The sequence below is a fragment of the Ochotona curzoniae genome, unplaced genomic scaffold (genome assembly GCF_017591425.1).
Source record: "Ochotona curzoniae isolate NIBS_2020 unplaced genomic scaffold, NIBS_Ocur_1.0 contig_1071, whole genome shotgun sequence".
NCBI classification, from domain to species: domain Eukaryota; kingdom Metazoa; phylum Chordata; class Mammalia; order Lagomorpha; family Ochotonidae; genus Ochotona; species Ochotona curzoniae.
In genome coordinates, this window is record NW_024464939.1 from 3,181,560 (window position 1) to 3,207,144 (window position 25,585).

General features: G+C 42.7%; 1 protein-coding gene across 1 annotated transcript in view; it reads right to left on the reverse strand.

Moving 5' to 3' along the window:
• CDH17 (cadherin 17) overlaps window positions 1-21,146 on the reverse strand; it is a 62,594-nt gene extending 41,448 nt beyond the window's left edge. Inside the window, exons 1-4 of the mRNA XM_040995222.1 lie at window positions 21,096-21,146; window positions 14,445-14,543; window positions 1,435-1,569; window positions 107-245 (exon numbers count right to left, since the gene is read on the reverse strand). Coding sequence (XP_040851156.1) covers window positions 107-245; window positions 1,435-1,569; window positions 14,445-14,543; window positions 21,096-21,146 — 424 coding nt within the window. The remainder of the gene's footprint in view (window positions 1-106; window positions 246-1,434; window positions 1,570-14,444; window positions 14,544-21,095) is intronic.
• Between the last annotated feature and the right edge of the window lie 4,439 nt (window positions 21,147-25,585).

Sequence of the window (25,585 nt, forward strand, 5' to 3'; positions counted from 1 at the left end):
GGGTTTAATGTGCACCATGGTCATGGCTCTTAGCCACATGAATCACACCCTTTTACCCGATACCCTTCCATCTCTCCATCAGTGTCTCCAGGCCCATGCCTGTTACCTGGGCGTGAGTTCTCCCTCACTGAGCCTTCGTACTTGGATTGGAGAAACATGGGTCGGTTGTCGTTGATGTCCTTCACTTCTATAGTGATGGGGACTGGGCCCTCCACTGCAGTTCCATGACTGTCCAGGGCTACAACCTGATGTTGAAGTAAAGGGAACCATCTTGGTAAGGCTGCACTTCAAAACATATAACCTGAAGCCACTTGAAGGAGTGCAGAGCTCACAAAATCATGGATCAGGTGCCTTTGGGGGGAAAAGAACCCATAAAATCCCCAATTGGGAACTGCTTATAATAAGGACCCAGTGGGTTGAGTGTGGCTGTTCATGGCAGCAGCTCTCCAGTTGGGTGTGCTGGACACATGACATGCTTCTCTTCCAGGTGTCTGGAGCTACTGATATGACAGCACTCTGACCTTGAGTCTACAAATAGCCCTGTCCTCTCGCAGAGCATTACGCTGGCTCCCATGCCAAACCCCCAGCAGAAGGGGCCGGGCAACAGCTGCCAGCTTGCCCTTGCTCACAGTCAGCTCTCCACCATTCCCAGGAATTTGGATGCTAACCATGAAAACGAATGAGACAAGACAGGGAGAAGACTCAGCCTCTGACCACTGGTTCCTTCTGCTTCCTCCAAGGCCCAAAGGAGCCCAATCCAGTACTCACTCTGCCCATGGTGTTGGGTAGAGCCCATGCAATGGCCAAAGGGACAGCCCCAGTGAAGCATCAGATAGGTATTGGCTTGGTTTGAACCTATGAGCTTGAGTATAGAAACAGCATTTGTGAGTAACACCACCTGAGGGGATTGGCAGTGTAAATTAAGTTACTCTAGGGGCAGGTGTTATGGCATGGTGTGTTCAACTGTCACTTGGGACACTCACATCCCAATCCCAGTTTGAGTCCTGGCTCATCTTGTTGTGATCCAGGTCGCTATTATGTGTCTGAGAGGCAGTAGATGATGGTTCAAGCACCTAAATCCCTGACCCTCACATGGGACAGCTGGAGAAGGTTGCTGGCCCCTGGCTCCTGGCTCCAGCCTGGCCCAATTCCAGCTACTGAAGCTATATGGGAGTGAATCAACAGATGACAATGGACTGGTGTGTGTGTGTGTGTGTTTCTCTCCTTCTCACTATGGTTTCCCAAAGGCTAACTAACTAAACATTTTACATTTTGACCATGACCCTCTGTAGTTTGTAAGAAATAGATGCAACTGGCAAAGCATGCTGAGAATGTTGGGAGCACTGCCACAGGACACAAGGCAAGAAGGTGACACTTCTAGGATCAAAGGTGCAACACAAACCAAGTCATATGCTTTGTCTGGTCTCAGCTCACCTGAAGATGGTGGACAGCCCTCGTTTCCCTGTCCAGGGCTCGGACACAATACAGAAGTCCATCTGGTTGTATCTGAAATATGTCATCTGTCTCGCCAGATAGCTCAAATGTCACAGCAGGAGGATTGGCCTTAAACTGAGGGGGAAGAAAAAACACTAAGTTGGGAAGAAAAACAATGTTGTGCAATTGATAGAAAGTCACCAACACTAGGCAAAGTTTTCCTTTGCACAAGTACTAAGTAAGAAACTTTTGGATTTGAAAGGACACATTCTAAGTTTGCTTGTGCATCATAACTTAAAATGTTAACCTCAAAACATCAGCATATAATACATTGCCAAAAGTCATTAACGCGTTAAATTTTGTCTTGGATTAAGGTGTGTGCTTTTTTTCTGGGACCACCTGAAAGATGTGCTATTACTAGCTTCTAAGAAATTGGAAAAAAAGCATTTTTGTTACTAGTGCAACAAAAAGATATTAGTTCTTCTCAACATTATAGCAAAGATTAAGATATATGTTAATATTAAGGAAAACAACTCATATGTGATTTCAACTTGCCACGATACTACATAATAAGCTCTTTTTTTTCAGAAGGGAAAACAGTATCAACTACTCTTCACAGGACAGCTCTAACACATTTTAAGATCACAAGAATGGATGATCCACATTCAACCAGAGGTATAAGTCATTCAAGCTCATTAATCATTCTAAATTTTTATCAGTTAATTCTTAAATGATGCTAATTTAAACTGGGCCATAAATACATGCATACATTATTGATGAAAACATAAATCCATGAAATTCTTTCCCAAGCACCTGAAGCATAACAGGTTTGTGGCCTTTGAGAGTATATGTTATCATGCAGAAGTTATCCTAAGAAAATAATTTCTATTTTTAGTAAAAGATGATCTTTTTATTTGAAAGGCAAACTTACAGAGAGAACAGGACAGAGATGAGAGGAGAGAGAGAGAGAGAGAAAGAGAGAGATGTGTTTACTGGCTCACTCACAAGTGGGAGACCTGGATGGAATTCCAGGTTCCTGGCTTCGGTCCTAGCCCAGCCTTGGCTGTTGTAGTCATTTGTGGAGTGATCTAATGCATTAAAAAAATCTCTTTCAAAATAAAAATAGCAAAAGAATATAAATCCAGCCTATGATTATAATAGCTACTAAAAGTATTCAATGTACCAATAAAAAACACATTTTTATCAGAACAAGATTTTCTGGAAGCCAGACACAGAAAGACTAACACATCATGTTCTGCCTTACATGAGGGAGATAAAATTTTAAAGAATGAAATGTCTGTGTGTATCAGACACACTGCAAATACAGTGTGTTCTCAGACTTTAAGTATCTGTCAAACCAGTTGATAGGAATTAAAATATCATTCCATTCTTAATGATTATGTAACTATTTTAAAATTCACTTTATGTGATTGAAACTAAACCAACCTCCTTTCCTTTGGCTACTGTGTGTAGCCCTGACCTGTTTTATTGCTGGACCATGCCCTATTGAACTCTTTATTTAATGGAGTCAATAAGTCTGTGACTGTGATATATATTTAAAATGCTATCTTGAGCCCTGTGCGGTAACCTAGCAGCTACAGTCCTTGCCATGCACAAGCCAGAATCCCATATGGGTGTCAGTTCTATTCCTGGTGGCTCTGCTTCATATCCAGGTCTTTGATTGTGGCCTGGGAAAGCAGTTGAGCACGGCCCAATGCCTTGGGACTCTGCACCTGCATGGGAGACCTAGAGGAAGTTCCTGGCTTCTGGCTTCGGATTGGCACAGCTCCAGCTATTGTGGCCACTTGGGGAGTGAACCAGCAGATGGAACATCTTTCTCTCCATCTCTCCTCCTCTCTGTAAATTTGCCTTTCCAATAAAAAGTAACCACATATAATCACTTCTCCATATACGTGACGCACACAAGCAGCAGTGGTAAATTCGAACTTGAACAGAGCTTAAGAAAATAACCAGATGCTTGCAAAACCCAAGAAACTTGCATTGTTTCAAAAATTACTGAATGTTGGCTGATGCTAACCAGTCACTTCTCCCTGTGATGGGAAGCCAACTAAAAACCAACAGCTTCAGAATCACACCAGGGACAGAGGAATCTAAAGCTTCCCAAAGACCCTTTGGCCAGAGACAGTTGTCATCTGGCTTGTCTGGGACGTGCCTGGAACACCTCAGGTGCCTGTTTAACTGGCTGATTCAGTATTCACCCACTATGCACAATATTCCACTGGGGCTGAAAACATCAGCAGTGATTGTTGAAATTGGTAGCTGCCTGAGGCGATGGTAGCAGTTCACACAAAGAGGAAGCTGATCAAAGAAAAAGCTGGGAATGAGATGGACACAGGAAGCGTGGAGCTCCAGGAAAGCTCATGCAGGAGAGAGGCTGTGCCATGTTCAGGACAGGCCTGAGGCAGTCCTGACCCCTCACCTCCGGCTAACCTCAACCCTAAGAAAGAAGTGAAAGCTAACAAGGCTGTAATTTCCTGCCACATTGAGGAGGTGTGTTCAAGCAGACAGAGGGGTGGAGTTGGAAGGCAGGAGAATCTGTAGCTCCAGGCATTTAAGGAAATTCCTTTCTAGTCCCTAGCTGAACACTCCATACACATTTTAGAGTATTAGTTAGGAAACTCCATGCCCAAATCACCAGCTGTAATTAACTTCTGGAAAAGGAAAGGATATGAATTCCAGAGTTGCCACTTTATGGGATTTAAAATGTCCAGCTTTCAACAGATGATCACAAACTATACAACTACGTTTAGAAATACAAAGCAGTCAACGTGAACCATCCCTGAGAAGCCCCACGCCTGTACTCACACGATACCTACTGTACCTCACAGAATGAAAAGATAGGCTTATTTGTATAAAAATGTCATGTATGCACATGTGGAGTGTTTGAGAAGTTCATGAAAATCCCAACTATGACAAAACTATGCGTGGACTTCCAAACATTTTATGCACAAAAATAAACAACTTTTCATTCCATTTTTCCACACTCTTTTGGGAGTACTTCACATTTTAGCAGCTAAAACAACTAGAGGAAGCGATCTCTAAAAATCCTAAGTATGAAAATACTATCTCACCAAACAGAGAACATTAATAAACCAATAGTAAGTTTGTTTTTTTTTTAAATAGGAACTTTCGAGTTTAAAGGACTATGATGAAAGGAAAATTCACTGTTGCTGTACTTATTCATCTATTGTATTAATTATTGTAGTTAAAAATTCATCAAGTGGACTCAAAAGTAGATATGAAAAAAGCATCAGTGAACTTAAAAAAGTAAATCGATTGAGAGCATTCAGTCTAAAGCACACGGAGAAAAGTGAATAAAAATGAATTGAGGGCCCCGCGCGATAGCATAGTGGTTAAGGTCCTCGCCTTGCACGCCTGGGATCCCATATGGGTGCCGGTTCTATCCCGGCAGCCCCGCTTCCCATCCAGCTCCCTGCCTGTGGCCTGGGAAACCAGTCGAGGACGGCCCAAGGCTTTGGGACCCTGCACCCGCGTGGGAGACCCAGAAGAATCTCCTGGCTTCGGTTCGGCATAGCATTGGCCATTGCGCTCACTTGGGGAGTGAATCATTGGACAGAAGATCTTCCTCTCTGTCTCTCCTCTCTGTATATCCGCCTTTCCAATAAAACAAAATAATAAAAATAAATCTTTTTAAATAAATGAATTGAGCCTCAGAGACCAGTGTCAACACCATCAAACAGTCTCATATATGGTAAGATGACTTGAAAACATCATGACAAAATCTTCCCAAATTGAAACACTAGGGGTGATGGGTGTGGCACTGCAGGTTAAAACACCACTCGCTATGTGGCCATCACATTTGAGAGGGCCAGTTTAAATCCTGGCTATTCCACTTCTAATCCAGCTTCTTGCTAAAAAGGCAGCAGAATATGACCCATGTACTTGGGCCACTGGTTCTCATGTGGGAGACCAGGATGGAGGTTCTGGTTCTCGGTTTGAAACTGACTCCATGCTGGCTGTTGAAGCTATTTAACAGCACATGGAAGCTCTTCTTCTGTCTCTTACTTTGCCCTTCAAATAAAGGAAAAAAAATCTTAACACATCCAGACTAATGCATGCACCCAAGGTACTGAGTTCCAGGCAGGATAAACTCAGAGAATGAAACCTGGAAACATCACAGGCAAAAAGCAGGAAGAAACCTGGGAAACCTGGGAATTACGGACTCATCATATACAAGGGATTCTCAGTAAAATTCACAGCTGACTCCTCATAAAGACTAGACAGCAGTCAGGTAACAAAAGAGAAAACTCTCAAATAAAGAATTGCAAATCCAACAAAATTTTCCACCAAAATGAACAGGGAAATTATTCTACACTGTTTTCAGACAAAACAGACTTTAAGGTGGAATTGTTGGGGCTTGGAATGATGGCTCAATTCACTAATCTGCCACCTACAAACTCCAACAGCCCATATGGGCACAATTTGTATCCCAGCTGCTCCACTTTCCATCCAGCTTCCTTCTTGTGGCTAGGCAAAGCAGAGGAGGATGGCTCAACATCTTCTGCATGGGAAGATGTTGAACCTGCACCACATGGGAAACACTTGGCTCTTGGCTTGAGATCAGCTCAGTTCTGATGATTGTGGCCATTTGGGGAGTGAACAAATACATGGAAGACCTTTCTCTTTGTGTCTCCTTCTCTGTATCAATCTGACTTTACAATAAAAACAAATAAATCTTAAGAAAAGAAAAATAATTTTAAGAAGACAAAAGGTATATTCTGAAATGATACAAAGACCAAAGAAAACTTATGAATTATGAACATGCCAAAATATAAGAAAAATAGATTGATACAATTGAAAAGAATATAAAATTTAACAGTAATAGAAGATTTCAAGACAGAAAATAAGTGAGAAAATAAAAGACTCAAACAAAAGTACAAGTTGATCAGAAACTAACAGATACCTACAAAAGATTTAATCCAACAAAAACCAATCACATAGAACATTCTCTGATGGATTTTTTGGACCACAAACAAGTCTGTTTGGAAACAGCTTCCAGCTGACATGTCCTCTTAGGAGGCAGCAATGACGGCGCAAGCACTGCCACCTACTTGGAAGATCAGATGGAATGCCAAATTCTTCACTTAGGCCTGACCCAGCCCTAAGTATCCCAGGCATTTAGGGAGTGAACCAGCAATAGGAAGAGATCTCTGTCTCTCCTCCTCCTCCCTCTCTCCTTTCCTCCCTCACACTCTCCCTCCACCTTAAAAAAAAAAATTAAAATATAAAAAGATTGAGGTCATATAAGTGAAGACATGTAGCACAGCAATTACACTGTCAGCTGACATTCACATTCCGTGCCTCCCATATTGGAGTGTTTCAACTGGCACACTGGCTCCACTCCCAATTCCAGTTTCCTACTAATATACACCCTGGGAGGCAGCAGATGACAGCTCAAAGGACCTGGATGCCTATCACCTACATTGGTGACTTGGATTAAGTCCCCGTTCCTGGCTTTGTCCTGGCCTAGCCCCAGCGACTGTGGGCATTTGGGTAGTAACCCAGTGGAAAATGTGCTTGCTCACTGTCCGATTCTGTAGAGCACCTCCCACCCTGTTTCTCAAATTTTAAAATAATAATTTTGTATTTTAAGAAAGTCATATAAAATATGTGCTCTTACCATAATGGAATGAAATCAACAAATAATAATAGAAGGAAATTTGTGGAGTTTACAAATAACACACTCCAATACTCAACAGATTGCTAAACTATAACAAGAATTTGAATTAGCAGTCAAAACACTCCCAAAAAGAAAAGCCCAGGAACAGACGGTTTCACTGGTAAAGTCTACCAGTGAAGTATGAAAAATAATTAACACCAAAGCCTCACAAATTCTCCCAAAAACTGTTAGAGTAAGGTTTGGTTCCTAACTCATGCTGTGAGTTTGGTGCTATCTCAATACCCAAAAGGCAACCCAAGAAAAGCAGATCAATGAATCTTACAGATAGAGATACAGGCATTTCAGTGAAGGAACTACCAAATTGAATCTATCATCATACAAAAAAGACTGTATATTATTATCAAGTAGTATCTATCCTGGAATCCAAGGTGAATGATGACACCCTTATTAATAGAAAAAAAGTGCAAAACCCACATGAGTATCTCAGTAGAGGCAAAAAAGTTATTTGACAAAAACCAACATCCTTTTCTGATTAAAATATACACTAGGGGACCCAGAACAGTAGCCTAGTGTCTGAAGTCCTCGCCTTATGTGTGCTGGGATTTAATACGGGTACCGATTTGTGTCTCAGCTGCTCCACTTTCCATCTAGCTCCCTGTTTGTGGCCTGGAAAAGCAGTGGAGGACAGCCCAAAGCCTTGGGACCCTGAACCCATGTGGGAGACCTGGAAGAAGCTCCAGGCTCCTAGCTTCAGATCGGCATAGCTGCAGCCATGGTGGCCACTCAGGGTGTGAATCAGTGGATAGAAGATCTTCCTCTCTGTCTCTCCTTCTCTCTGTAACTGACTTTCCAATAAAAATAAATAAATCTTTTTCAAAATTAGCAAATACTGTTGGAAGAAATTTAAAATATATAAATTGGGCCTGATATGATGGTTCAATGGTTAAATCCTCATCTTGCAAGTGCCAGGATCCCATACAGGCACTGATTCATGTCCCAGCTGTTCCACTTCCCATCCAGTTCACTGTGGTATGGGTTGGGAAAGCAGTAAAGGATGGCCCAAAGCCTTGGGACTCTGAACCCAGAAGCTCCAGAAAATTGCCCAAATCTTCAAAGACCATTCTCTCTGTTTCTCCTTCTCTCTGTAAATCTCATCTGTCTTTCTAACAGAAATAAATATTCACAAAAGGAAATGTAAATAGATGCCTCATGGTTATAAGTTTAAAAATTTAATATTATCAAGGAGACAATACTCCAAAGTTAATCAGCAGATTCAACACATTTCCTACCAAAACCACTACTGTCTAATTTTTAAAATTGATAAATCAGTCCTAAAACTCTATAGGAATGCAAGAGAGATTCCAAATAATCAAAAAAGAAAAATCTTGAACAAGATTTAAAATTGATCTCAAGTTTACAATAGAGATGGCCATTTATTCCAGTAGGTAATATATCAGTTGGGACAACTATGTCCTGTATCAGAGTACTTGGGTCCAATACCCAACTGTAGCTCCTATCTTCAGCTTCCTGCTGAAACAGACCTTGGGAGGCAGTGGTGACAGCACAAGTAATTAGGTCCCTGCATCCACACAGGAGACCTGGACTCATCTCCAACTCCCAGCTTCAGCAGCCCAGCTCCAACTATTGTAGGCATTTAAAGAATTAATCAACAAATGGTACAGTGTTTTCTCTCTCTCTCTGTCATTAACTCTCTATTCATCTTTTTGTTTTCAGTTAATTGTTTAAATTTACTGTGAGGGTATAGTTCAAGATAATGGGGTACTTAGGATAGATGTATAAATCAAAGGAATAAAATTAAACTTTTATGTTAATGGTCAGTTGATTACTGTCAAGGGTACCAAGATATCTCAATTGGAGAACAACAGTGTTTTCAACAAATGGTACTGGAACAATTGGATCTCTACATGCCCTGTTACACTGAAAGAAAGAAAGAAAGAAAGAAAGAAAGAAAGAAAGAAAGAAAGAAAGAAAGAAAGAAAGAAAGAAAAGAAAGAAAGAAAGAAAGAAAGAAAGAAAGAAAGAAAAGAAAGAAAGAAAGAAAGAAAGAAAGAAAGAAAGAAAGAAAGAAAGAAAGAAAGAAAGAAAAGAAAAGGAAGGAAGAAAGTTAGTGGTAACCTCAGTTTTTCCCCCAAACACATCTCCGAAAAACTAACTCAACATGGAATAGAGACCTAAATGGAAGAGGTAAAACTACAAAAGAAAGAATTGCCACAAGTCTTCATGACCTTGGATGAAGCAATGGTTTCACAGACATGACATAAAAACAAATGAATAACTAAGGAAAAAAATGGCACCTCATCAAAATTAAAAGCATTTATTTGCCAAGAAAATTATCAAGAAAGAAAAATATCCCATAGGATTAACGTTTTCAAATAATTTATCTGATAAGGGAGGATGTGTATACATAATACATAAAGAGCTCTACAATAAAGAAAAGTAATCTAACTAAGACATACAAAAAGGTTATGAATAGATATTTCTCCAATGCACATGAAATGATACTCAATGTCATTAGTTATTGGTGAAATGCAAATAAAAATTACCAAGCAAATACCATTTTGTAAACACCTGAATACTGATAAAAATTAAATTCATAATAACAAGGTGACGAAGAAGTGGCAAATTAAAACTCTTCTACAATGTTGATGGAACTGTAACCAGCTAGTGGGACTGTAAATAGAAAAGTTTTTCTTTCCTCAAAAGTTAAGCATCAGCACAACAGTAACTGCGACCCACTCATTTGGTGTGTCTGTGTGTTGGGTCGTCTCAACAAAATGGAAAATGGCCTCAGAAAAAGATGCATATGAACAAATTACACTAGCAACACCATTGTATAATGAATGAATGAAAATACCTCAAATGCCCACATGTTGATATATGGATATTCAAATTAGGTGTATTCATCCATTGCAATATTGTTCAGTCATAGAAGTGATGAAGTTCTGATACAGACTACAATATGGCTGAATGTTGAAAACATTATTAGCATAGTCCGGGTTATTCTATTAATATGAAACGTCTAGAACAGACAAATCTAAGAAAACCAAAAGTCAGGAGCCAAAGGGAGGCAAAAGATCAGTGACTACTAATGGCCATGGAATGCGTTCTGTGGCTGATGAGAACATTCTGGAACTGGGCAGTGGTAACAGTTACATTTCTTTGTACAGGAAGCCGCCACACTCTGCATTTTGAAAGTTAATGTTTATGGTACATGAGCTGTATTTCATGGATACAAAGAAAAGATTTACGCCACACTGTCATACTATCTGGAAGCCTCTAGAGAGTACTGAGCCAGAGGTAGCTGAAAATCCTCAATGAAAGAAGTCTATAGTCATTTGTCTCATTTTAATTTAGAAGATATATTAGTGGGCCTGGTTTGGTAGCCTAGCAGCTAAAGTCCTCACCTTGCACGTGCCGAGATCCCATATGAGCGCCAGTTCATGTCCCGGCATCTCCACTTCCCATCCAGCTCCCTGCTTGTGGCCTGGGAAAGCAGTCCAGGATGGCCCAAAGCCTTGGGACCCTGCACCCTCGTGGGAGACCCAGAAGAAGTTCCAGGATCCTGGATTCAGATGGGCTTAGCTGCAGTTGTTGTGATCACTTGGGGAGTGAATCATCAGATGGAAGATCTTCCTCTCTGTCTTTCCTCCTCTCTGTATGTCTGACTTTCCAATAAAAATAAATAAATCTCTTTTAAAAAAGAAGAAGCAGAAAAGATATTAGCAACCCAGGGCCCAATCTCCTGGGGCAACAGGCTTGGTTTGTGCATCCTTCCCTAAGATCAGGTGCCGGGTAACAGTTCTATTTAGCACCTCCCACTACCACCACTTCATAAAGAGCAAAGGCTGGCTTTACGTCATCTCCTTGTTCCAGCATGCACAGAGAGCAATATTTTTTGTTGTTATTTTTAAGGTTTTTTTTTTGGGGGGGGGCGGGAGGGCAATGCAGATTTTATAGATAGAGAGATAGAGAAAGATCTATCTGCTAGCTCACTCCCCAAATGGCCACAACTGCAGGAACAAGGAGATTCCTCCAGGTCTCCCACATGGGTGCAGGGTCCCAAAGGCTTGGACCATCTTGCTGCTTTCTTAGGCCATAAACAGGGAGCTGGATCAGAAGTAAAGCAACCAGGACATGAACCACTACTCGCATGGGATGCTGGAGCTTAGTGGTGGAGAATTAGCATGTTGGGCCTCCGCACCAGCCCTAGAACAGCATGTTTAAGTCAAAGGTGGATGTTCTGTTCTCAGCTCTGCCATCAACCTATTTAACCCTCAGTTCCCCACTCTATTAAACAAGTGGTTGGTTCCAAAAGTCTCTAACATTTTATCTAATACAAATATTCTGTCGCTACCTTTAAAACAGTACCAATGTTCTAAAACCCTGAGATGTTTCAAAAACATATACAATTGTCAATATGCTAGAAAAAAATCCAGTATAGTAGATTAGTGAAAATTACCTAGAACTGAATTGAGCCTAACCTCTTCCCAAGGATTCTCATTTTGCCAGTCTCCTGTACTCCCTGTTTCTTCATATGCTAAGGACAGTTTTAGACGCTTCTTAATTTCACATTTGTGCACATGGGTTTCATTGCTCTCTCTGGGTTTTGTTGTGTTGGCTGGCCCCAAGGGGTAGCTGTGACAATTCACAACAGCTGGCCTTTCATTACACACCCAAGCACTGCATTTGCTCCTGTTTAAGGAACATTGGTAGCATGTATCTTTAGACCCGTGTGACCACTGTTTCCCAGGCATCTTCACCTGGCTGCCTCACAGATAATCTTAAAGTCAAATAAGCCTGATGTTATTGACGTTTCCATTAGCCTTTTGCTTGCTCTCACCCTCACTGCACCACTCCCGACCCAGATAAACCAGCTAGAGACCTTCCCAAAACACCTGTGCACTCACATAGCAACCAACTTGAGAATGCTGACCTCCTTGCAATTCTCCTGCCGGTTGCCTCCCCTCCACTCTTCCTGCATTTGGGCTGCTGGAACAGAATGCTTTAGACCAGGCAGGTTTACTAATGGCGGAGATGCACTGTGAACACTTTGAGTGACTCGAAATGCCAACGTCAAGCTGGCAACTGCTGAGGGCAGGTTCCTCACAGACAGGCCTTCTCTGTCTCCTCACAGGCTCCCTCTGATGAGAACACGAATCCCATCTAAGGTTCCATCTTCATGGCCTCATCACTTTCCAAAAGCTCCACCTCTTATTAGTCCAGTTTGAGCATACAAGTCCCAGAGCACATCAACATTCACACCACAGAATCCCCTAACCCAGGTCGCTGTCACCTTCCATCAGACAATAGCGTAAGACCCTTCGCGCTCGTGGGCTCATGCCTTCAATTCCTATGAAAGGTGATCAGAAGAAACGCATGCATGCACAAACTTAGGGATGCTCCTTCCATTTCAAACTTCCCCATGTCCTGTTGCCTAGCGCCGATGGAAAGGCCACCCCAGCCCATTCTGACCTCTCAAACATGCGGACTTTCCTGCACTGCCCCGACCCCATTCTGGATCATCTGCCATGTGCCACTTTCTCAATCAGTGCACACCGATGCTTCTCCTTCTGTGGTGTTGATACTCTGTGTCTGCTTCCGGTTTGGGGAGCAAATACTCATCTTTAACTATTCAGATTAGAATAATCACCCACTACCATCCTCACAGAAACATGAGTCACTCTTTGATTTTAAATGTTCTCATCAAAAAAGATAACAATATGAAGTAATCCTCATGCTAATTAGCTCGGGTTAGCCATCCCACAATGCATGCAGGGTTCCAAGCAACATGTTGTACCTGATATATATACACGTGTTTCATTCATCATTCTGCATCACCTGTGGTTGCCCCTCTGCATCCCACCAGGTTCCCTCCAGAACCTTCAAGGCAAGCATCTGTTTACTTATCACTTTTGTCCCACCAACCAGTAAGTTCACCACGGCCAGGTCATCGGTATCACCAGCGTCTAACATACTGTCTTACCCTATCAAGCACTTTATACATGCTTAATAAAAAATAAATAAATATGTACCGAGCACATAAATTTCTTACCAGCTTGTGAAGTGTGACACTCAAAGGAAAGCAATTTTTGAAAGTATAAATCTGCACACATGTGCTCCTGGCTGGGCAAAGTAAGTAAATGGGGAATCTGTGTCTGGGTGAGCCTGCCAACAGTCACTGACCACTTCTGCCCTTTCCTGCTCTGATGTGTGGCCAGAGCAGTCTTTTCTGAATGATGCCTGATTAGCCCCATTGCTTTGAGGAGAACCCCTTAGCACTCCAGGAGCCAGAATCCATCTCTGCAATAGCTCCTCCCATGGCTTTTCCTGGCCCCTGCTACCCAGCAGCCAGCCCTGCAGAGCCCAGCCTTTCTGCTGGGCCTCTGCCTAGTGTCCTTCCTCCCTTCTCCCACCAGGTCAATTTTGTCAGCTGCCAGCGTACTAAGTTCCCATCGTGTCCCGCTTGACTGAAGGCCATGGCCCTTTTTAACATTCAGCACCACAGAGCTGGACCTACGCATGCACACCTCCACTGTCTCTTGCAGGGAAAACCTTTCGTATTGACTCTGTACCAAATAAGAGAGAATGAGGCAGCTTCTGGCCTCTCCTCTGTAGTCAGGAACTGTCCTCCAAAATAAACACACAAAAGTTAGTGGCAGGCAGCCTAGCAAGTTTTGGTGGCTCCCTGGTGCATGGCATGGGAGGAGTCATGGGGCCCCCAGAGGCAGGTGGACACACCATCCACCACTTCAGTTCCAAGCATTCACTGAGCAGACATCTGCTAAACACACATGCAAATTACTTTCTTTCTACTTTGCATTTTCAGGATTATTGTCATGAGAGCTGAAACCTGCCCTCAGTCTGAAGCTCTTCCTAGGTACCCAATACAAGGAGACAGCCTCAAGCTCTGGCACACCCTGGCCAGCCCAGAGGTCAGGACCCAAACCAGGTGCCAAGGTGGCAGGGAGGAGCCCAGAGAAGGCCATCTCAGGGGCCTCAAGCAGCAAGCCCATAGAACAGAAAACAGGGGCAGTAGGGTGGGAGAAATGGTTGGATGGCCAGCTTCCTCCCTAGTGATTGGTCCATCCCAAGGGAGAGGCAGGGCCTGGGCATCAGGCTCTCCAGAGACCCACTAAAAAAGTCAGAATGACGTGGCGGGAACAGCTCTTCCCACACTGCAACCATCCACCTCTATCTGATGCATCCTCTTGATTGTGAGATCTGTAATGTACCTGTTTTGTTTCCCGCCCTACAGCAGGCATGGGAATGCAAGTCTACCAAGAAAGCCCGGGAAATTGAGATGACAGTGACCAAGGGTAGCTTTTACCTGGAATATGATTTGATTTGGCTCTTGACCTTCATAAATAGAAAATGTCATGGCTTTCAGGGGTCCACTGAACTTGACTTCTTGGCCATATCCACCTGCCTGTGAACAAAGAGAGAAAAATGAGCATCCATCTGTGAACTTGTGTGTCATCTGCTGATTTTGTCATGATATCCAAAACAGACATGTGAGACATAAGACTCTCATGGCTGAAAACAGAAATCTGATCACAACAGAGGTTCTATTCCATGTCTTGTAGCTTTGTACACGATGTAACCAGCACAGCAATCTGGGAGAATACTATGGGAAGAATGTGAACTCTTTGATAAAATTAAAGCGGCTCAGAGGGTTTGCACGCACTGGAGTGTGACAGGGCAAAAGCTCAGGGTCTCCCACACTGGCACTCTGCCTGTTAAGTCCTATTTAGTCTTACACCAGCTTCTTCAAACACTTCCTTCTGCTTCTGTTATTTGATAATGATATTCAGGGTAGATTCTGAGTGCCTTGGAGCCCACAGTCACCTCAAGCATAACTACATTGATAAAAGAGAAAGGATATATAGATTCATTTAGTACAGTTCTTCAAAACCACAGTTACATGATAATTTGTATTCAAATCAATCTTCATTTGTATTTTAAGAAATCAGAATCTTAAGAATTTGGATTGAAAGAAAACTTTGCTGTTTTTAACAGTTGATTAGCTCTTGACTCACTTAGAAAAAGTTAAAACTATTTATTTCAGGCAGAAGTCCCCTATGATTCAAAAACGCCAAAAGCCTACACCTAAAAGCAAAGCAGCCCTATGGCCATCCACACCCAGGGAGAATTGTAACCAGAGCAGCTGGGACAGTGAGAAGCACTTACACTTACACAAGCATGCGTGGAAGGAACTAAGCACATTTCATCTTGGCTATTATCCTACCTTGGTGAATGACAGCCCAGTTTTCCAGGTGCTGTGATTCAGGTAGAGGGAAGAGAAGCAATCTTCCTAGGGAGTAGCTGAAAGCAGAATTCTACCCAGAAACTCTGGAACCAACACTCTGGGTGTCAAAAGATTAGTGGAGGGAAAGCCAGTCTTAGTGGGGACAGGCAGGCATCTAACCAGAGAATGGGAAGCACAGGCCCTCACCAACAGAGCCCTCTGAAAGGAGAGGGAGAACAGAGTAGACACACACACAGGAAGGAAGAACCAGCCATGCCCCAAACAGGTCCCTTCCAGAACCAGGGACCTAGTGCCCATGCCCAATACCAGCTTCCCGCACCCTTGCCAGGTGGTTCTTTGCATTTCCTGTTTGTGGTGAAATGTAAGACACATCAGGCTCAGAAGCCTGACATGGCCAGTCAATGGTATTGGGGGTAAATCATATGGAACCAGTAAGAAGAATTGTACAGGGAAGAAGAGACTTTGTCCTCCACTTCTTTAGGAAGAACAAGTGTACTCCCAACCTGGAAACTGCTGCCTGCAAGGAACAACCCACAAACAATCAGCACGCAAGCCACAAGGGAAAAGGTCTCTTACTACATCCCCTAGTTTGCTGAGTCTTCACTCAGTTGATCCTGGTTGTCTGATAACAGAGAAATAACAAAGGAGAGTGCAGAGGGCTTTGAAACTTGGTCTTCTCTCCCTCCAGGTTTTAATAGGTCCACAGATAAGCTGTCCCCAAGCCACTGCCAACCCCTCTCCTTTTCTGCCTCTGGTCACAAAGATTGGGACGCCAACTGTCACTTTCCAGGTCCCTGCAGCTAGGAGGATGGCCAGTGACCTTGTTATGGTTTGTGAAATACAAGCAAGGAGTCTGAAGAAGTGTGAGGGAGCATTACTGCCAAGCTGCTTTTCCTGTTGGAAGAGAACAGGGGTAGTATTTGGTCTAGTAGTTAACACAGTACTTGGAATACTTGCATCTCTGCACAGAGTTCCTGAGTTCAAGTCCCAGCTCCACTCTCGATTTTAGCATTTTACTCTCACACAATCCTACAGCGCAGCAGTAATGGTTCTCCAGTCCTTGCCTTCCACATGAGAGATCCAGGTCCAGTTCTTGGCTCCTGCTTTCAGCCTGGCTCAGCCCCAGCCACTGTGGACCTCGTGCTCCCTTGCACATGCGCATGCAGGTGTATATATGGTATACATTTCTTTCTACTTCTCAAATAAAACAAAGAATTTTAAAGGAAAATTAAAAAGGTAGGCATTACAGCTCAGTGGTTTAAGCCACTGCTTCAGATGCTGGCATCCCATAGGAACTCCAGTCGGAGTCCTGGCTGCTCCACTTTCGATTAAGCTCCCTGGTAATGCACCCTAGAAAGCAGCAGAAGACCTCTCCCAACATGGGAGACCCAAATGAAGCTCCTGGCTCCTGGCTTTGGCTTGGCCTAGTCCCAGTAACTGTAACCATTTGGGGGAACGAAACCAATGGATGGAAGATATTTCTCTCTCTCTCTTCCTGTCTGTAACTCTGTCTTTTATATAAATAGATAACTCTTTAAGAAAAAAGAGGAATCAAAAAGGAAAAGGACAGATGTTTCTAGCATTGCTCTTTCCCTTGTTCTTGCTGAGACAATGGACACTATCTGTAGCTGGTGCAGCCATCAGGAACCATGAGAGCACAAGCGAGTTGAGAAGATGGTGGAGAGACACCATCCACATCCCATACGGAAGGGACTGCTTTGTTCCAGCTGTTACGTGCTTCTGATCAAGCTCCCTGCGAATGTGCCTAGGAAGCAGCAGGTGATGGTCCAAGTGCTTGAATTCTTGGACCACTCGCATGGGAGATCCAGATGAAGTTTCTGCTTCCTGGCTTCAGCCTGATTGTTGCAACAGTTAGGGGAGATAACCAGAGACAGAAGATCTCTTTCTGCAGTCTTTCACTCTCGCTCTATCTCTGCTCTCTCTCTCTCTATCATGCTGCCTGCCTTTCCAACAAATAAATACATCTTTAAGAAAAAAAGATGGTGCTATCAGGTAAAATAAGCCCAAGCCTCTGGTCACATCATGGAACTGCCAACCAGCCACGAGATACCATTCCAGCCCACTTAGTGTCTGGGAAAACAAACCCTTATTTTTTTTAAGATGCTCTAATGCAAAATTTCCTTTGAATTGTGGCTAAAATCATTTTTAATTTGACTTTTTTAAAAATTCAACTAATACATAAAAAGTTCCTATTTATAGGCACCGTGTGACATTTCAGTACATGTATAATATTCAAATCCATCCAAAATCTCTTTGTCCTCCAACACTTCCAAGAGCATTCTTGAGTCACACAGTAATTCTACAGAGCCCCAGCTGTCTCCTCCTTCCCAGGTTTCGTTTTGTTCCTCCTCCTCCTTTCCACTCTGTTTTTCAGTCACGCTCCTTTGGGAGGTGGGGCACAAGTTCTCGGTACAGGTGGTGCCATGGTTAGTGCAAGAGGAGGACTGTACTTCCTGCAGAGCCACCATTGCTGGCAGCAGCCCACGTCTGCCAGCTCTGTCCTGCCTCAACAGGCAGTCAGCCCTCCAACTGGCCATGTCAGGGAAAGCTACACTCACCCACCAACGTGGGGGGATAAGGCTACAGTTTTCAAATGAACACAAGTTTCCTGGCCTAATGACAAAAGGGGGCTGTGTTTCAGCCACAGGGTTCAAAGTTGGAGCCTTGTATCTGAGCAACAAATCTCTCTTCCTGCCCATTAATGTGGCTATTGGGGCTATAAAGATTTCAAAATCCATGTGCGCACTTGTGGTGAGTCATCAAGTCACCAGAACTGGGCAAGACACTGTAGTGGAAATGGGTGAAAGAACACGAAGGAGAGTTCAGCCTGGCCTTGGGAGGAAAGCACCATCTTGGCAAAGAACTGAAAGGAAGGACAGAGAATGGGCTAACACTTGCTAGGGTCCCCTGTGTGGTCAGGATTGTCTTGGCTCTCTACGTGCTTTCTCTTTTGTGGTCAATGCTACCAGGAAGCCTCTTTAGAGCAGGCCCACAGCAGAGGCATCTGTGTTGCCTCGACAGCTGCCAGACCTAGTGGTACACCAAGAACTGACTTTCAGCCGCACCCTGCATTCCACGCCATGCAGTGTGTCCCTGCAGTGTCTCCTCCAATCTCCTATGAAACCAACTCTTAGAACAGAATAGGAGAGCCACAGGCAGTAGAGAATAGAAGCCTGTTGATCTGAATCTTACATTAGGACCTCTGCTGCTGGATAGAACCTTATGGGGAAGGCAGGAAGCTTCCACTAAACTCCCAGTTTCGTTTGGGACAGGAGTGAATAGAGGTAGAAGAGAGAATAGGCTGCATTGCAATGTCCCCAAAATTTCACTGGGCCGAGAGCCATCTCCAGCCTTCACCCAGAGGCAGCTCTGCTGGGGTCACCTCCTGTGCCAGACCATTGCTACCATCTGGGAGCTTGGAGCCATTTTCCTTCCTGTAAGTAGAAGTCCCACCGGGGTGGGAGTAGGGGGAAGGGACTCTCATGCTTACCTCCATCTGGGAAGAACAACGCATGTCCCCTAAAGTTAATTTGCTGTAACAGAGTCTCACTCTCTCCCCCAAGATCTCAGATCACTGTTTCCTAACATAAGTCCTTGTTCACATATTTCATTTCTACCCTGTTTCCACCATTGGGTTGAGCTAAATCTGCAGCAATAACTGTAACATTGTCCTTTCTCCATGGAGATCAGGGTCATTCAGATGTGTACCCTGTGCTTTCAAATTGTAGTGGTAATAAAAAAGGCACCGTATATCAAATTCTTAGATTGTGCCAATCATCAATCCCAGAGCTTAATGAATGTAGTCTGATCAACTCACTACAGCAGGTACTACAAATTTAGTATCCTTTATTTAGCATTTACGGGGACCAGAAATGTTCCAATTTTTTTTTTTTTTTTAAGATTGTGAAGTAGTTTCCTAATCCCCAAATCCCATGTGCAACTACATCATTAGACCAGTCACACAGAGCAGTTAAAAGCTTGGATGAATCATTCCACTTCCTGTGACTGTTCAGTGACTGCACTGAATTTCAAGTCACCATGTTTCAATGATGTAAATATCAAAGGGCATCTGGGAGGACAGGAAGGGAAGGCAAATGGGAATGTTCAAACCAGGCCCTGTCAGGGCATCCTGGGGACAAGTCTTAAACCTCTAGACCATGAGGACACATAGGCTCAAGAAGGCCTATGTTTGAACTGCATTTGCCGCCATGCAGAAGGCTCTGGTATATTTTACAGATTTGATTCTCCTTTTAAATATTTTCAATGTGCAGGCTCTTGCAATGCTGTGGGATTTAGGGTTTGGTGTATTATCAGGGGATTCCAAAGTGAAGCAAGTAAGATTTGAGGTATGAGAATCTAGAAACTTCCATACACGGAAGAGGAAAATACTTTCTAATGTAATAAATCTCTTGGCTAGATATGTGACTGTAGGTAGCATGAGTAAAAGGTTGAATCCCACTGTCCAATCTCAGGATGATGGGTGGGACTTCAGCGTGTCCATCGAACTCAGAATCCAGGAAACCTGGAAGTCCACAAACAACCAAAAACAAGTGCAAGCAGAAAACTCCAAGTCATTTGTGTGAAGTACAGAGGCACAAAAGTAAAAAATGGAGAAAACACTTTTCTTGATGTTTTGGTGGTAATTTTTCATTGTTAAATTTTTTAAAAGTCACAATTAAAGGTCACTGACTAATATGTACATATATCAGTGTAGTTTTTTGGTTGTTTTTTTTTTCAGGTTCCTTGAGTTTCACATAAAGGTCTAGATCAAACCTTTTATTTTAAACTTTGCCCATGAACTGATGTTGAGTTTTAAGAGTGAAGGAAATGGGCCCAGTGCAGTAGCCTGGTGGCTAAAGTCTTTGCCTTACATGCACTGAGATCCCATATGGGTGCTGGTTCATGTTCTGGCTGCTCCATTTTCTGTCTAGCTCTCTGCTTGTGGCCTAGGATAGTAGTAGAGAATTGCCATAGCCTTGGGACCCTGCACCCACATAGGAAGCCCAGAGGAAGCTCCTGGCTCCTGGCTTTGGATCAGCTCAGCTCTGGCCACTGTGGCCACTCAGGCAGTGAACCAGAGGTCTTATATGTCTCTGTATCTCCTTCTCTCTGTAGAAAAGACTTTCCAATAAAAAATAGATAAATCTTTTAAAAAAAAAAAAAGAGTGAAGAAAAATTTACCTTTCCAGGTGGAAGGAGAGACGGATGATTTATATTTCACTGAAAATATCACATCAGGACAAACCATGTATCTATAACACAATTTAATTTTCACGGACTACTTTGTTTTTAAAGATTCTTTTTCTTTTTATTAGAAAGTCGCATTTACAGAGAGAATAAGAGACAGAAAGATCCTCCATCCACTGCTTCACTCCTCAAGTAGCTGCGACAGTAGGAACTGAACCACTAGAATGCCAGGAGCCCTCTCCAAGTCTCCCACGTAGGTGGAGGATCCCAAGGCTTTGGGCCATTCTCTCTTGCTCTCCAAGGCCACAAGCAGGGAGCTGAATGGGAAGTGGAGCAGCCAGGACATGAACTAGCAACCACATTGGATCTCAGTGCTTGAAGAGGGAGGATTCGGTAATTGAGCCAATACCTCAGGCACCATTTTTTTTTCTTTAAAATGATAATAACTTAAATATGGCAGGAAAATGCAAATAAATAATGAAGGAATTACACACTCTCTCTTACCAAATAAAGTATAAGAAGACACAGTGAGTAAAGATGAGCTTTAGTCATCATGGTATTTCTTATTCAAATGCCTGCAAAGAAACCAGAAATAAATAGGCTTAGTTACCAGACTGAAATCATGTCTTCCCAACTCATAACGACTTGGGAAATATTCAGCAAAACATTCAGTAAAATTGGATCCTTAAACACCAACCTTTCCTCCAAAAAGGGCAAAGCTTCGTGAGCCCTCATCCGTGGCAACCAACAAGTCAACCTTGAAATAGGCAACTTCATGTCTGCATCACTGGGTTGGAGTCTCCCCTCCATGTAGAAGTTTAGATGATTGGCAATACATTTAATCACCACCCCACTTTAAAATAAAATAATTTTTACACTTACAATGTATTCATTAAATTTTACTCTTGCCACTCTCACATATCGAATTTGTTTTTATTGTCAGTTTTGCTTTTATTCTGTGGGTAGGAAGCAGACAACGAGTTGACCACTTGGGTTCCTGCCACTGAGGCAGAAGGCATGCAATGGGTTTCTGGCTCTTGGCTTTGATCTGGCCCAGTTTCTACCTGTTGGGGGCATTTGGGGAATACACCAACAGTTGGGAGATTCTCTCTTTCTGTCTGATTTTCAAATGATTCATATTTTTTAAAAAAAAATACCATTCCAAGATTTTAGACTCCAAAAATGATAAATTCTTTTTCCTTTAATTTTATCCACGTATCTGTCTTGTTCATATGCTAAGGGAGTTACTATTAAAAATCAAGTGTAGAAGTTTCTCTAAAAGCCAGGAATCAAAACAAAGAGGTTGCAAAGATAGAAACAAATATAAACTTTATCACTGAGCAATTCAAATTAGCTAGAGAGGGGAAACAACATGATTTTTTAAACATAGCTTAGCTTTCTCATACTTTAATTAAATTGCTGGGATCATCCCGCATGGGTGCCTATTTCAGTCCTAGCTGCTTCATTTATTTCTTTTTTAAAACATTTATTTATTTTTATTGGAAAGTCAGATCAGACTTACAGAGAGAAAGAGAGAGAAAGATCTTCCAACTGCTAGTTCACGCCCCAAGTGACAGAGCAGCTGGAGCTGAGCCAATCCAAAAGCCAGGAGCCAGGAGCTTCTTCTGGATATCCCGTGTGCATAGCATTCCGAAGCTCTGGGCCATCCTCAACTGCTTTCCCAGGGCACAGGCAGGGAGCTGGATGGCAAGTGGAGCAGCTGGGACACAACCCAGCACCTTAACGGGGCCCTGATGTTTACAAGGTGAGGATTTAGCCATTGAGTCATTGCGCTGGGACCCTCATTTTTAATTCAGTTCTCTGATAATGTGCCTGGAAAAGCAGCAGAGAATGAATGCCCACGTGTTTGGACTCCTGCACCCATATGGCAGACCTGAGGAGGCTTCTGGCTTTAGATTGGCCTAGCTCTGGTCACTGCAATAATTTGGGGAGTGAACCAATAGATGGAAGATATTCTTATTCTCTCTCTGTTTCTCTGCCTTTAATAAGTTTCATGAATTCACTTCTACTGAAAATACACAGGTGGTGAATTTCCATGGAGAGCATTTGTATGTTTCCCTTTACTGCTTGATAAATTCTGCTCAAAATATTAGAATTATGCGAGGAGACTGACAAGCAATACTGATGAAGGGAAGGAAAGAGAGAAAATCTCACAGAATAGGAATCAAGATGGTGGAATAGGGTAAGGGCACGTTTAAACAGATGGAGAAACATTTAATCAGGATGAAGCAGAGAGGACACATTCCAGGAAATAGGAAAGGACAGAACAACAGCAGAGGGGTACCTGGAGACTGACAGACACAGGAAAGCAGCGGGCACAACAGTGTGTTGTTTCAGTGACTGATACTCCAGCTAACAGCGACCTGAACTCCACCAGCAGTCGGAACTCCACCAGCAACCAGATGGGAAGGGACTTTCATTGGGAGCTTGGGAGGTGAATCCAGACAAAGAACTGTCCGTCCTGCTGGTACGTTTGATTTGACCAGAGACAGAGCAGCAGATATCAGACAGGTAGTGCAAGAACAGGGTGGGTTTCATAGCCCAGTCAGCCCCTAGAGCTGAATTGGCACCATTTTGCATAAGGAGGGAAGGGGCAAGAGAAAGGACTGAGCATGCTCTGACCAGGGAGTGAGATAATTTCTGACTCGGTGAACTGCAATGCTGTGGCATTCTATGGGTTCCATCTGGGGCAGCTTTGGATAGCCCTCGGATCTGACGACAGCAGATCAAAAACTGTAGTGGTAGTATGTCAGGCACCATTTTGCGCACTGTGGCAATAGCTTTCAGACTGCAGGGGACAACAGTGAACTGCGCATGCACTGAGCTTGCAAGAACTCGCTAAGATCCCGCGTGAAAATAATACCGACTGTGTCATCATGCCAGTCAAAATAGGTCCGTGTGGCACCCAGAGTTAACGTCCAACAGGTTCCAACAAGATCAGACCCACCAACAACCTAACTAGATAGGACACTTGGTGTCTCTCTAATCCTGAGACCTGCTTCAACTGGAAGTGGGAGAAAGGTTACAGAGACAATGGTGCAGCCTCAGCACGGTATCACAGGAGGAGAGTGGTGAGCCAAGAGCCGGGGCTGTGGAGAACACAGTGGAAATCTGACATAAGAGCCCAGACCTGGAACTTGCTGGAGGTTGTGGCACAAGTGGCTGCAAGCAAAAAGTTGTGTACCAACTGCACTAAGTAAAATTGCATTGTAGACATGTGGGTGACACAGCTTAGAAACCTGCCGCAAGGAGAAGATTCTGTAACCAGAAGTACAATGATCAAGAGCAAAGGAAGAGACAAATGTACAATGAATATTACTGAAAACTCCCCTGCAAAGGAGCAAAACCCTATGCCAACCTCAGAGTTAACTGAGGAAGACATTGAGAAAATGGGGGACACAGAATCCATAAGACTCATTTTAAAGCTTCTCATCAAAACTGAGAAGCTCATGTAAGAGTTCAAAGAATTTAAGGAAGCAATAAAGCAAATCAAGGCTGATGTATCAGAAATTAAGAACACAATAGAGCAAATTAAAAGTAAGGTAGAGAGTCTCCAAAATAGAATGAAGAAGGCAGAAGAAAGAATCTCAGAATTGGAAGATATTTCCTGTCATGAGGGGGAAACCAACAAAAAGCTGGAAGCAGAGTTGGATCAGGCAAAAAAAAGTATTCAAGAATTGAAAGACACTATTAAGAGGCCAAATATAAGAGTTATGGGAGTCCCAGAAGGTGCAGAAAGAGAAGCTGAGTTTGCAAATATGTTTAATGAAATAATCAAAGAAAAGTTCCCTAATCTGGAGAAAGAATTGGGAAACAAGATCCAGGAGGGACACAGAACTCCTAATAGGCTTGATCAAAAGCGATCTTCACCAAGACACATGATCATCTAGCTCTCTTCAATTGAACATAAGGAAAAGAATCTTAAATGTGCACATGAAAAGAATCAATTGACATATAAAGGCAGGCCAATTAAACTCACAGGAGATCTCTCATAGGAAATTCTATAGGCCAGAAGAGAATGGAGTGACATATTCCAGATTCTAAAAGAAAACAATTCTTGGCCGAGGATAACATATCCAGCAAAGCTTTCTTTTGCCTTTGACAATGAAACAAAATTCTTCCACAGTCAAGAAAAGCTAAAAGAATTTGCATCTTTCAAATCTGCCCTACAAATGATACTTCAAGATGTTCTCTTGACAGACAAGAGGAATAGCACCTACCAAAACCAAAGGCAAATGGGAAGAACATCCCAGTACAATGACAACAGAAGACTAACCCAATGAACAACCCATTCCTAAAATGACAGGACCAACGTACCACCATATATATTAACTCTGAATGTAAATGGCTTAAGCTCACCAAATATCATAGATTAGTAGACTGGATTAAAAAATTAAAAAAACAAACCCCATCTGTTTATTGTCTGGAGGAGACACATTTCCCCAGCAACGATCAACGGAAACTATATCACATGGGTTTTGTTGTTTTCTCTTGGTTTCATCTCTTCAAAACACTTTCTTCTGATTAAATCATTCAATGACTCGTAGATCATGCAGTGGCATCATTTTCTTCAAGAACATTCTTGATTTTCATTTCTTCAGCTACATGTTAGTCATTTAATAGCATGTTATTTAACTTCTTGGTGTTGTTAATTTCTTTTTTCTTCCTGGTGTTGATTTTGTTTTGGGGTTCTTCATTTAAGGGAATGTATAGTGTATGAATGTGTAGTGGAGACTGTCATATCTAGTAACATGTCATTTAACTTCATGGCATTGTAAATTTCTATTTTTCTCTTCATTGTTGATTTTGTATCATGACTTTTCATTTAAGGAGATGTACAGTAGCTGTGAAATGGAGACTAACATCCAGATGTGAGGATGCATTTCTGCTTCCTGACAAAGATGGACTTACAATGAAACTGTTTACTATATCTTGACAATAGGATTCTGGACTCTCTGCCATTGTCCATACCC